The 13,793-nt window shown below is 45.8% G+C and overlaps 1 protein-coding gene across 21 annotated transcripts in view; it reads right to left on the bottom strand.

Annotated features, from left to right (window-relative positions):
• The window catches only part of mbnl2 (muscleblind-like splicing regulator 2), a 71,726-nt gene that overhangs the window by 50,978 nt on the left and 6,955 nt on the right, over nt 1-13,793 (bottom strand). For all 21 annotated transcript variants that reach the window (XM_035410939.1, XM_035410933.1, XM_035410945.1 and 18 more), the window contains exon 2: nt 6,510-7,406. In XM_035410939.1, coding sequence (XP_035266830.1) covers nt 6,510-6,683 — 174 coding nt within the window. In that variant the 5' untranslated portion in view covers nt 6,684-7,406. The remainder of the gene's footprint in view (nt 1-6,509; nt 7,407-13,793) is intronic.

Here is a 13,793-nt window from a genome sequence, read left to right as displayed (position 1 = left end):
AATCAAACCTACGACCTTTAGGTTACAAGACCAACTCCTTCCCCACTGTACTACTCGGACTGATGATAATGAGGAGCTGAGAGAGCTGACTGAGGACAACCAAAGGTTGCACCTCATAATGTGAAACAAAGTTAATTGAACAGGTTCCAACACTCGGCTACAGATAATGAACAATAATTACGTATGTCAATTGTTCCCACTGTTCCAGTGTGTTAATTATTTTCTTCTTACGCAGACTTACCGAGGTGACCAATTAAGACAGTGTGGGCTCACGTAGTATATCAGTGTTCACTCACATCAATGACACTAAAATCTGTGAATGTATTCATGCCCTGTGCATCTCATCAAGAGTTACTGGTGGATGTACGCCTGACCCAAGGCAGCCGACAGTAGTTCACCAAACCGCAAACAGATTCAATAATTAACACGTATACTCCACTGAATTTTTAGGATGGATTGCACCTTTCATAAGGATCACATTCAATTTCTGTTTCTCAATGTGTGTACCATTCAAACCCTGCTAGCCCTGGGGGAAATGGACTCTGCAGTCCCAGTATTCCAATCATAATGAACTGCTGTTATTATTGCGTTTTAAACCCAGGCTGTCTTAAAAAGAGATGCGCGATTTAAAAAAGTAAAAAACAACAATGCAGAAAAATAACACCTTCGGGAGATGCGAGCGATTGTGATGTTGGCAGTCCGTCAAGTCTTGTTGAAATGTGATACCCCAGCACTCTTCCTGCCTAATGCATGAAATGCTTCCAGTCAAGAATATCTTGAGACACAGATCATTTCCCAATGTAAAACTGCACGAACAGCGACGAAGGGCAAATTCATTTATTTTATTAGTTTTTATTTTAAAGCAGAGCTCGTGGGACCTAAATCCTCCACAGTAAGTGGAAGATATCAACTGATATATCCTATCACATTTAGGCATGCGATATCCATTCTCAATGCACATTACTATTATACAAGACATACTGATGGTTAAGAAATGAATTTTATCCCTGATTTAGTAACTTACAGGAATGTATATACAAAGCTGCTAGGTGTCCCTGAATTATTTAACAATAATTTCAACAAGTGTTTACCTTTTGGTTACCATCTACTTATAAACTACAAATTATGATGTCCCCATATTCTAAATGAGAGCCATGGCCTTCAGAGGACACTCCAGGATAACCCAGACAGGTACAACAGAATGAAGACCTTAGCCGACCCAGGAAGGTCAGCCAAGTCATCAAGATATCATATTGAGATGCAATTAGGATCAATGCAAAAAAAAAAAAAAAAAAACGATGATCCCATCGCCATTACCATCATCCTTCACGGTCAAAATGACAACCACTGCTATTAGGCTATTACAACTGCAGTCAAAATTTAATTTCCTTTTAACGGGTTCCAACCAAATTCCTGACCTTGTCAAACAATCGATGGCAGTGGCCACTGAGATCAGGTTTTCCTGACCGTAGACTTTAAATGCAAAGCGTGCCATACTGCAGCCGCGGGCTTGCGAGTGGATCTGATGCTGAATTTTACGTGGGAGGGGCCTAAATTGACCGCAGGTCTCCCGCAGGCCCTCCCGCAGCGCCTGCAGTCTGGTGACCGCGGTCTCTCGGGGCACTGGGACGCCAGCCCAGGGCGAAGCGGCTGCTCAATGCGGCCGCTGTTCAGGACCAGCTCGTGCCGCGGCGCGCGCTGCTCTACGGGGTCAACGGCGGGGCAGCCGTTTGGGCTCACAGTGTCCCGTTTCTCCGTTTATTTGGCCGTGACCGGAGAGGCCCGCAAGGTCATCCTGAGCCACGCCGGCGGCTCGCGCGGAGAGAAGTCGCTGAGACGCAACGAGAGCGGCCTTAAGAGACGCTTCGGATGCGCGGGGTTTGAAATTCATCCCTCCCGACAAACGGCAGGCTCCGATAGGCCGGGCTGAAACCCGGAGGCTTTTCCGCAGGTTGCGCGCCGGGCCGCTGCCGGAAGGGGAGCGGGTCTCCGTGCCGGCCTGGCGCTGGGAGAGCTTTAAAAACGGGCTGCGGATACATAACCCCGGCGCGGGGGGGGGGGGGGGCGGGACGCGCTGCGGGGACGGCTCCGGGCTCCAGGGAGGATTAGGGCAGCCCCAGACAGGGCTGCTGAGGTGAGGCGGGGCCGCACCATGGTAATCCCAGAGAAAGCCCCCAGCGCGCTCCGCATGCAGCAGCGCTCACGGGCTATTCCCACTGCTAACAGTGTGCCAGCACCAGCAGTGAAAAAAAAAAACAAGCATAGCAAAGGTGAGGAGCACAAGATAAAAAAAAAAAAAAGCTGTTTCTTTCAGATTATCAAGAAACCCAAAGCTGCCCTGAGTTGACATTATTCATAATTAAATGACCAGCATATTTATCTGCAAGCTGGTCATCTTGCCGGACCGAAATTTTTCCGTTTATTTCAGCGACAAATCTTGCAGAAAAAGTAGTGTATTGCAGCAGCTCGCTACTGCACCGACACAGCACTGACTTCTGTATTTAAGGCCAAGGCTGGAAATCTCTGCCACTGCCAGAACCCACATATCCTCCATTTTGGAGAAAATGTAAACTTCCAGCTGACTATTAAGTTGAAGTTAAAATATACTCAGCTTCTGCAGCATGTGCACAGTCATAAATACCCTCTTGCTGCGCAGTCCAAATTTCCCCCCCCCCATGGGAGTCTCTTTCTACTGAAGTCTCTTCACTAAAAATAAGGATTTGGTGCTGTGCCACAACAGCACTTACAATGTGAATGCCCTATGACTCCACTCTGTTCAACTGTACGTTCTACTTGACTCATATAGCCTATGGTATGAACACAAAACTATAGTGCAGCATATGGTGTAACAATAATAACTGACTGTCATACAACGAAGCCTGTGACAAATACAAGATCAAGTACATTCATTTGGATTTAATTTGAACTGCATTTAATGTTTCCAAACATGTATTTTTATTTTAAGCAATGAGAGATGAATTAAATGATCCTGCATTAACAGTATTTTACTGCATCGAGCTCTTTGCTGCTGAAAATATTTTTACACCTAATTAAGACAGTAATTTATTCAAATTCAGAACGATTTATTTAATTTTCAAGGCTCATAAAATGATACTTTTTGTTTTAATTTGCTTACTACGGAAGGACTATGATCACCATTTTTCTTTCGATTGCAGTCACACAGTAGATGATCATGCGCTAGACCTATCTAGAGACGGATGCTGACCCATTAAATCATCACTGAATTTGATGGAACACAGCAGCTGTAGTCAATCCCCAGTTTAATCCCCAATTTTTTTCCAGCCGTTTAACCAACAGCACAAGAGCCTTTGCATTTTTCCCCTCTTTCCAACAAGCGCTAAAATAATAGCTTATGGCATCTGTATGTCATAAATGATAACGCACAGCTAAAATAGTTGTGTGTCAGTCAAGAAAAAAAATGGAGTCTTGCGGGCATGGCATGAGCAATATACATGGAAAACGAATTCAGGAGCAGAAGAAAAAACACATGAGTATAACTCAGTAAAATGACAGCAGGCATTTCTGCGTTTCCATAGAGACATCACGCGAACGCCCCGATATCGGCACGCGCACGTGACCCTCTGTGTGCCTCTGAACCGAACCATGACCCGAGCTAATGCGCGTAATAAACCCCTGAATCCTGTGTGCTGCTGCAGGCTTCGCTGCTGAACAGCTTCGGCACCTCGCGCTATACAGGAAGACCTGAGAACGAAGCAGCGTCTGAAGCACTGTTCCTGCGAGACGAGACCTGGTCTACTTTCGTAAAACAATTTGTCACTGCCAGTGGGAAAGTAATTCCGGGGCTTAATTAGCGAAGGAGAGCACAGGCTCATTCCTGAAGAACAAGCTTGGGATATTTAAGGTGGAGCGACCGTAATTTGAGATGCTATGCGGTGTGAAGGGGGAGAAGGGTATGACTGCTAGTTGAAATACTACTTTAAATGGACAGCTCGTGTTGGCTCATCCCAACAAGCTACTCCTGCCAAACGCTGTGTATGAAAAGCTAAACAGAACCGAAGAAGGAAAAGTGAAAACGGAACACGAGTGGTTTTGCGGCAGGCAGAACTTTAAGGTGTTATTAACAGGCTTGGGTTCATGTTTGTACACTTTCAGATAAATCAGTGCCATGAAGCACAAGTATCAAGTACTCAAACAGACTTATAGACTAAAAGGACAGGCCATATACACAGTGAGCTCCATAATGTTTGGGACAAAGACTTTTTTTTTCTTCTTTTTTTTTTTCTTGATTTGTAATCCACAATCTTATACTTATACTTATACTCAAACAATTCACATGTGGTTAACATGCAGATTCTCAGCTTTTATTAAAGGGTATTTTTTATACACATTGGTTTCACCCTGGTTTCAGAAATTACAGCGCATTTTATGCATAGCCCCCCGTAAGAGGTACCATAATGTTTGAAACACATTGCTTTACAAGTGTTTCTGGTTAGTCAGGTGGGATTTAATTACTTCCAGGCAGGTATGAGAGAGCTTTTTGTATCTAGTCTTAATTATAGCCTTTTGATTCCCTTTAATAAAAGTCAAGGAAGCCATTATGTCTGAGAAATAAGGAAAACTAGAAATACCGCCTCGCGGTTGTATGCCTCCGCCAACCAAGGCAAGAACATGTTTTGTGAGGTCACAGTGACCTTGACCTTTGACCACCAAAATCTAATCAGTTCATCCTTGAGTCCAAGTGGACGTTTGTACCAAATTTAAAGAAATTCCCTCAAGGCGTTCCTGAGATATTGCGTTCACGAGAATCGGGAAGGACGGACGGACAACCTGAAAACATAATGCCTCCGGCCACGGTTGTGCCGTGGCGGAGCCATAAAAAACTGTCAGAGACATAAGCCGAACCTCAAGCTTACCAAAATCAACTGTTTGGAACATCATTAAGAAGAAAGAGCGCACTGGTGTGCTCAGAATTAATAAAGGCCAAGGAAGGCCTCTACAGTTGATAACCAAAGAATTATCTCCAAAATAAATAAAAACCTGTCTAACAAATCACTCTTCAGGAAGCAGGAGTGAATGTGCCTGTGACTACTATCCACAGAAGACTTCACGAACAGAACTATAGAGGCTAAACTGCAAGATGTAGACCACTAATTAGCTGCAAAAACAGGATGGTCAGGTTACACTTTGCAGAGAAAAACCTAAAATATCCAGCAGAGCTCTATAAAAAGGTCTTGTGGACAGATGAGACCAGGATTCTCTCGTATCAGAGTAATGGCAAGACCAAAGTGTGGAAGCCAAAACGTACTGCCCAAGATACAAAACATCTCGCGTAATCTGTGAAACATGGTGGTGGGGGTATTATGGCTTGGACATGTATGGCTAACACTGACACTGGATCACTTGTCTTCATTGACGATGCACCTGCTGACAGCAGCAGAATGAATTCTGAAGTATACAGAGGCATCTTCTCTGCTCAAATTCAAGGCACTTCACCCTATAGCAAGACAATGATCCCAAACATACTGCTAAAGCAGCAGAGGAGTTTCTCGAAGCTAAAAACTTGATTGGCCAAGTCATTCACCCGATCTGAATCCAACTGAACACGCTGATACGGTAAACAGAAAACTGAATACAACTAGCCCACAAAACATGCAGGAGCTGAAGATGGCTGCAGTGCAGGCCTGGTAGAGCATCACCCCAGCACTTGGTGATATCTATGGGTCACAGACTCCAAGCAGCCAATGCATGCATAGGATATTCGATTCGACATGACTACTTTCATGTCTCAACCACTATGGTCCCCCGGAAATAGAGGGCCTATGTACAAAAAGAGCAGAAATTTCTACATGTCAAAACCAAAGTGAATAAAAGTACCCTTTAATAAAACCCGAGGATCTGCATGTTAACCATGTCTTTGTACCAAACATTATGAAGCTCAATGTACACACACACACACATATCTCTATCTACATATGAATTATATATATATATAACAAGACTTTAACACAGGAAATGTTTGTAGTATCTTGGAAGATTGAATTTCTGTCAGGCACCAGATACAAAAATAGTTTCCACATGTTATAAAACTGGCAGGCCTGAAAAGCAGAACATTGCAAGTTAACCATTTCTGGACAATAATTGGCATTGACATCCTCAAGTCCATTAAAAATACATTCGACAGACATTAGCAGTGGAGCCTTTAATGGTGTTTTCTATTTAGCTTTCATTACTGGTGTCCTTGGAACACAATAGCAGCAGATGCATTTCAGTAATAATCTCGTTACAAGCAAAGCAAAAACGCACTTGAAAAAAGAAATGAGTAGTACCTTAAGATTCGGTGTGCCGTTTATCTTCGAGGATACTTGAAAATAACCAGTGCAACATGCAGAAAAGCGGTAAGACTCCCACTGGTCTTAACATCTGCCTTTATTTCAGTCTTTGTTTTAATGCCGTTTAAAGTTTCGGTTTTTTTATGTTACCGATTGATGAGCTTGAAAGATAAAAAAACCGTGCGTGGCATTCCTTACCTTTAGTGAGTCGAAGCAGGCAATAACTCTTCCATTTTCCACCTGGCAGCTCTTCGGCGGGTGTGCAAATTTGCATTCCTCATCACTACGCGAACACGTTCCCCTCTGAAACTGCCGGCACACTTCCAGCGTCAGCCATTTTGTGTCCCGTATTGAAGCAATGTTTAAAGCCATATCAAAAACGGCGGGGGGAAAAAAAGAGAAGCCTTGGGGGTTTTTTTTTTTTTGGAAAAGATATCGACCGCGGCTCTGTCTTCGTTTAGGAGAAAAAAATTCTTGAACATGCGAGAAGGTAACGGGACAGAAAATTTGTTTCAAAACTTCTGGCTCAGGCTTTTTTTTGTTTGAGAAGGTCTGAAAAACGGAGAAGATGGCGGGTTGATACGCCTACGCGGCAGCAGCATGGGGAACAGACTAAGCTATCTGTCAGCGGCTGGTCACTCATCAATCACTCTGTCCCTGGTGCAGACCTCTGGCAGGGGGAAAGGGACATGCCAGGCCGTACGCTGGACAGACAGACCACCAGCGTCCCCGGCGCTCCCTAATCAATGCGTACACAAGGCAATGGCACTCCTTAATGGAATATTAAGACTGGGATATGCAGACTGCTCGCTGGTATTGATTAAGTCCTCTCGGAGCCAGTCAGCTCTTTGTGCTTTGTCAGCGCTTCCCTCCTCCCGCTGTAAATCTTTCCTCTTGAATTTAGGGAGTTTCGGGAGTCGAGCAGAAGTGAAATGGAGGGCCGAGTGCTGCGGTACTGAGGTATTATACTTTCTGTCGCAGCTCTGCTGAGGACAGTGTCTGACGGGAGAGCAGGCTTAGAGGGACATACATGTGTGGACCAGTGAGCAGCTTCAAGTAGGGACGTTGTCTGTCAAGGCACTTTCTGTCAAAGATCTGTCAAAAGAAGAAGGGGGGAGGGCATTAGACTTGTACTTTTCCACACAGTACTAAACCAGCCTCGCGCTTTAAAGAACACACGAAACCAAAAACACACACACACACGTATATATACAATTTGCTAACACTATTATGAACATTGTATATTTTATGTTAATAACAGAAGTTGACACCAAAATGCAAAAATTACACCGAAAAAATATTCACGCTTATTTATTCCTTTTTTAAACAAGACAATTTTTTCCAATGGCAGTTGAAAAAGAAATATGAGATTTTGAAATCATTGTTAAAAAAAAGTACATAAAAATGTCCACAATCTCCCAGTTCTACTTGCAGCTGGTACTGGAACTTTCCGCTGTGACATGTTAATGATCTGCGCTTCGAAGCGTTGCCTCGTGAAGAAATCCAACGACCGAAGCCAGAACCTGCTGCTGTGACAAAGCTGCTTTTTCATGCAGCTGCCCTGCCCCGCACAACTGCTACAAATATACTTCAATCCACCACAGCAGACCTTTAGGAGTAAACAAGCGTAAATAAACAAACACGCAACCCTTCCTTGCCGTTTTAGCGATAAATTTGAAAATTTAAATGTGAAGTAGCCGTTTCTTTTAGGAGACTCGAGGAGTCGGCCCGTTTGTAGAGTAAGACAGGCTTGGCATGTTTACAGTGAGGCTGACATCAGAGCCGCTCGGTGAGCACAGATGCTGTGGGATCTAAAAAGGTTCCACGTTACCGGTATTTATAGCCTCGGGAAGCAATCGTGATAAAAACCCTGCACCCATTCAACGAGTTCCATGCTAATAATGGGCTTGTATCTGCTAAATATTTTCCAAAATAGCTTTCATTTACATCCAGTTGAACATGAAAAGCATCATTTTTTTCGCCCCCATCAAGGAGTTATTAGCCTTAATGTCTTGTCTAAAGAACAGAACCCCCAGTAACAACCCTTCCCTCTGTGTAATGTTACCGTGAAGAAGCAAGCTGTAATTATTCTTTGGTGGCAACTGGCTGCACATCAGGTGCAGGGTTAAAGGCACCACTCCACAGTCCCTGTGGGGTTTATCCTGTTGCGTTGTGTTCAGATGCTCCAGCACGCAGAATAGATGGCAGCGGATGGCACTGCCCGGCACAATGACACGGCGTAATGCAGACAGCGGGGGTCAGCCTGCAGAGAGCAGCCGCGCGCGACCGGAGGAGCGTCCGTCTGACACGCTTATTACATTACATTACATTCATTTGGCAGACGCTTTCATCCAAAGCGACGTACAAAAAAAAAAAAGTGCATTTCATGGTCGTAGACAACTGCTAACACGGCGCTCATCGCTGCGCTTCTATGGGCCGGGGCCGAGCGGCCTCAGACAGGCCGGGCCGGGGCGAGGCGGCACGCGTGTGCCCCGCGCGATTATGACGCTAGCCGGTCTCAGACCGCCTAAACCCGACGCCATGAGCTCAGATTAAACACGAGATTTATACAAGGGAGGATGAATGAATTAATGAATGAATGAGACAGAGAGAGAGAGAGAGAAAGAGAAAAAGACAGAGAGATATAGAAAGAGAAAAAGATAGATATAGAGAAAGAGAGAGAGAATGAGAGAGAGAGACAGACAGACAGACAGGCCGAGAAACATAAGTTAACTCATTCATTACTCAATGCTAGCCCACACTTTCCGAGCGCTCGTGACAAATCTCCCGCCAATTCCGAGTCCTCCCGCGGAACATCTGGAAGCATTTCCCTGCGTGAACTGGGAGCAGGAAGAGGCAGAGGGAGAGGAGGGAAGAGCTGACAGGGGGGCAGGGCCCGAGCGCCAGGCTGGCCTGTTTAAATCGCACAGCTGCTGCTAAAGACCCCCACCACCCCCCCCTCCCCAGTTCGAACAGCGTGTTCCTCTACGAAAGACCCGCGCGCTGCCATAGAGCCAGGCCGCCATCGACTGCACGTGGAGGGCGAGCAGATCGTTTCAGAAGTCTCGCCAAAATTAAATTCTTTATGTGGAGGCGTGGCAACGCAGGGACGCGTCCAGACTTGGGAGACGGGCGTACATTTACAGTCAGTCAGATCTCCGGCGTCTGTAAATGTGACGGACGTAATGGGCAATCGCACGGAAGGCTTTCACGCGCCTCTTCACGCGCAGCGCCGCCCGCCGGACGCCGGTTAGCCGGCGACGCGCTGTCACTCTCCCATCTCGTTTCCAAGGCCCCGTTCTCTAAATCAGACATAATGCATAGCAACAGCGGAGCTAAAAACAGATACTCTGCCGTGGCCATTTCACGATGAACCAATCTCATTTGTTTTGTTAAAATGACACTTCAGATGATGACTTCATACCTCCACCACCCCCACAGTAAAAAAAAAAAAAAAAAAAGGAGCTTTAATTGCTCTTGACAGCAGATGGAGGGTAGCAGGTTTAATGTTCAGTGAATCGAAGAGGAAAAATTGAAAAAAAAAAGTCAGTATTCATCAGCAAGTATTCATTATGTGCATTTTACAAAGCTGTGAACTTTTCTTTTGAACGTTGGATCATTCTTGAGTTCATACAACACTGGTTGAAAGAGGTATTTTCATAATGCTTAGTAAATAAAACAAAATAATGCTACACTACCACCCTTTCCGTACCCCATATATTCAGTGAAAAAAGAACGCTGGGCACAGATAGGCCCATGCTCTTAACCAGACGTAAAATTATTTTGCAGCCAGTTCCTCGAAGGCCAGTTCCTGCAGCAGCCGAAAAGGATCAAATATCTGTTGAGAAACTATGAAATGAATAAGGTTACCAGGGGAAACAAATCTGCATGGTTATCTGAAGAATTAGCATAGCATTTTGGTGCTGCATAGTTAGTTCTCTTTTGGTGGTAAAAAAAAAGAACGGAACAACATGCATATTGTCTGTGCGGGGTCTTTGGCTTGCTCTAGAATGCAAATATGGACCAACACATATAAAGACTCGTCTATGCTTCTCTACACGTGGAAATGACTTCTTCAGCTGTGAGCAGTCATGCAAATAGCCTGTAACAGGCAGAGGAAACTGTTACCAAGATAGGAATTCAACAGGTTTCTAAATATGAAATAAGGGTATAATATTGCTGGTACAAGAGCACTTGATGGCGATTCACGTTAAATCTCGGGCAACACAACACATTGTGTCATCTCCTTCAAATCCAACCCCACACTGTTCCTGACCCTTACCTTTCTTGCCATCTTAAAAACCAAATGAAACAAAAGCCGCGGAACACAAAGTGAGTATCATACCTCGCAAAAATGGTGCGATATAACCATGCGTACATTTCACTGACTGTGATGAATGAAGAGTCCTCTGATATGAAATACCAAAGCTCCAGGCTGCCCAGAAACATGCCGTGTGTCTTTCCTGCCAGCCAGTTGCAACGTGGTTGCAACAGAAGCACGTTTTTTCCCCCCGTTGGCACAACGGTGAGGATTAAGAGCTGCGCTTAACAGACCAATTAGAAGGGAGAGGGAATGTAATGAGCACCCGAAGGGCCCGGGGCCCGTGCTGAGTCACCGCGCGGCGGAGGACGCAGGCCCGGGCGCGCACGGACAGGAGAGCGCGCGCGCGGAACCGGGGGCCGAGGGGGACGCCACCCGCGACTCCCGGACGGACCCAGGACCCCTCCGACACGGGCGTGGGCAGAAAGCGAAGCGGCGTTTCCAAACGTCGCCGCCGACGTCCAGGGCCCCGCCCCCCCGGCTTCCGCTCTCTCCACCGCATTCGCCGGAGGGAGTCGCCCGGTGCCCCGGATGGCGGGAGGAAGGCGTGCCGTCGCTGAGGAATTTCGGACGCGAGGGAGAGCTCCGCCCCCGCAGGAGGGGGGAAGCGCGTGAAAAACCTCCGGCCATTAGTCTCCTGGTAGAGGAAGGGCCCTGATCTACATTAATGTCTCAATTATCATGCATTATTCTCCTTATTTCTTTTTGCCTCCGAGTGCACACTCTCTCAGGCAGGATTTAATTTCCTGTTTTCCCCAAGGAGAGATAACTTTGAGAGAATCAGAACCAGAACCAGGTGTGGCCCACGTCAAGTGTGACCTTTCCCAATTAATGTGGCGTTATTTTTAGAATCTGTAAAAATGTAAGCGGAAACTAGGGAAGGTTAATGGGTTTATTTCATTCGCTCTGGTTAATTAAACTGGTAAGCCTTTTCAATGTAGTGCAACACAAAGTGTTCAGTAATACTTCTTTATTTAGGGGTGTGAGCCAAGCAATGGCAAACAGGTCCTATGCAAATAAAATGAAACATAATAAGCGCCACACAGAATATGATCATTTGTAAAATATCTCAGTTGTTTACGCATCGCGAGTTGATGCCAACAAATATGAACATTTGTTTCTGCAAATGCTTCAATTACAATTTGGCCTAATTTAACTCCATGTGTACCTCTACGTCTGATGTTAAGTCTAGTTATACGGATATTCCATGACCAGTTCAAAACACCCCTCCGTAAAACCTAATTCATTTCAGTTAGGTTACGAACAGCAATGTCAATATAATGACAATAATATAATTGCGCCCAATTAGAAGTTACTCAGCTGACTCCCAGTGAATCAATTCGGGGATCTTACAGACAATGGACAAACAACTAAATGTCACATAACCGGAGAAGAAGAAGCAGAGCAGCACCATTGCTGTATGCCAGGAACCGGATGCATGGCACGGTAATGAAAGCAGGAAATAACCCGGCGATGTCACATCCCTCCCTCACGAAGTCTGAACGCCCCTGGAGGACGAGCGTGATGAGAGGAGGCAGATGGCCCTGCGCACAGGTAGGAAGGAGGCAGTGACACCCTCGTTGCGACCCGCGGAGATCAGCTCCGCGTCATGCCCTCTCCCGATGGCGGCTCGGCTGGACCAAGCGCCTGCCCCCCCCCCCCCCCCCCCCCCCCCCCCCGGGTCTCTGCTGATCGGTGGGTGACGTATCTGACTGACTAACGCTGCTGACCTTGAGTCGGCCCCGTCCCCGGGTTTATGAAATTTTCATTTCGCTCGCTGCGTCGACCGCGGCGTGCTTGTCGCCGGGCAGCCTATCGGGCGAATGTGAGCAGAGAGCCAAGGGGGGGGGGGGATGGGGTAGCACCGGAGATGTCGGCGAGCAAATATGTTTGAAAGGAGCGCGCTTGCGCAAATCCTCCGTGTTCGGGGGGGGGGTTTCCGAAAGGGGAAGCGCGAAGCCGACGTGACGACGGTGGGCGCTCGTTTCCACGGAGACCTCCGGTGAAGCCGGGGAGACCCTCCGGCCGGCGGGGAGCCAGGAAGGGCTTGCTGCTGGGCTGAGCCGATTACAGCAGCCGGTTATAGATTTTGGAACCGTCGTCTTATCCAACAGAGGGAGCAGAGGGGGTTTCGAAATGGTCAAAGTAGTTTCGCCTCTGAATACGGAGTTCACCAAATCAGAACAGTTTTTCGTGTTTCCCTTTTATGAGAGTATCCTGATCTGACAGGAATATGCTTTCGCTATGATATGATAACCGGCTCAGATGACCTGCATAGACATTACAAATGCAGAGGCCTGGGATTTACTGAAAGCGCTATATACGTTATAGCACAGCACAGAGGAGGCAGCGCTGCATATTGAATTTATCAGCGCCACTCCACAATAACCATCTTCACATTTACACGAACTACAGGAACTGACATTTTCCACAAAATTCTCCACTGGAAAAACGATCAATTCCTTCATAAATATTTTTTCGTTCCTAACCGATAGATATTTCAGGCCTTTTCATGAGAGGAATAAATTATGTGCACATGACTCACCCTCTCTCCAGACTGTACTGAAAACAGCCGCACAACCAATAAGGTCATGGTAAAGTTCCATTAGTGAAATGCAAATAATGTAACCTTTTCCACCATGTATAAGCCCTTTATGCGATACCAAGAATCCATTAAACACTTGACAGCTTTATGTACGCAGAAAAACGCAGAAACATTCTGCAGTCCAACAAGAAAAAACATTGTGGAAATATGACCTCATCAGAAGCTGTATTACATTTACTTCTAAAGGTCTTGATGTCTTCTATACCACGGAAACAATGTAGGCTATATTTTTACAAATTCTCCGCAATGCAAAACCAATTTTTGAACAGTTCTATTTGAAGCTTCAAAAATGTTGTTTTAGATCAACTTGTATGTTTCAGGACAGTGAACTTTATGCATGCACTAATACACATTAGACAATACAATCTCAAGATTTCAGTTGTTTTTTTGTTATCGGCATTAGGAGGAATGACGGTCATTGAGATAACTGCAGAGCGGTTACTAGAACGAGCAGGTTACATACCACAGCCCTGCGTGGCCACATTTTACCGAGTCAGCAGAAGATTGCGCTCCATACTGTAATAGCCTTAACTAGGAACTGAACTGCAGTGACCTG

This window comes from Anguilla anguilla, chromosome 3 (assembly GCF_013347855.1).
Source record: "Anguilla anguilla isolate fAngAng1 chromosome 3, fAngAng1.pri, whole genome shotgun sequence".
NCBI lineage: Eukaryota > Metazoa > Chordata > Actinopteri > Anguilliformes > Anguillidae > Anguilla > Anguilla anguilla.
Note: the sequence above shows the minus strand (reverse complement) of the source record. Positions and strands in the feature narration are given on the sequence as shown.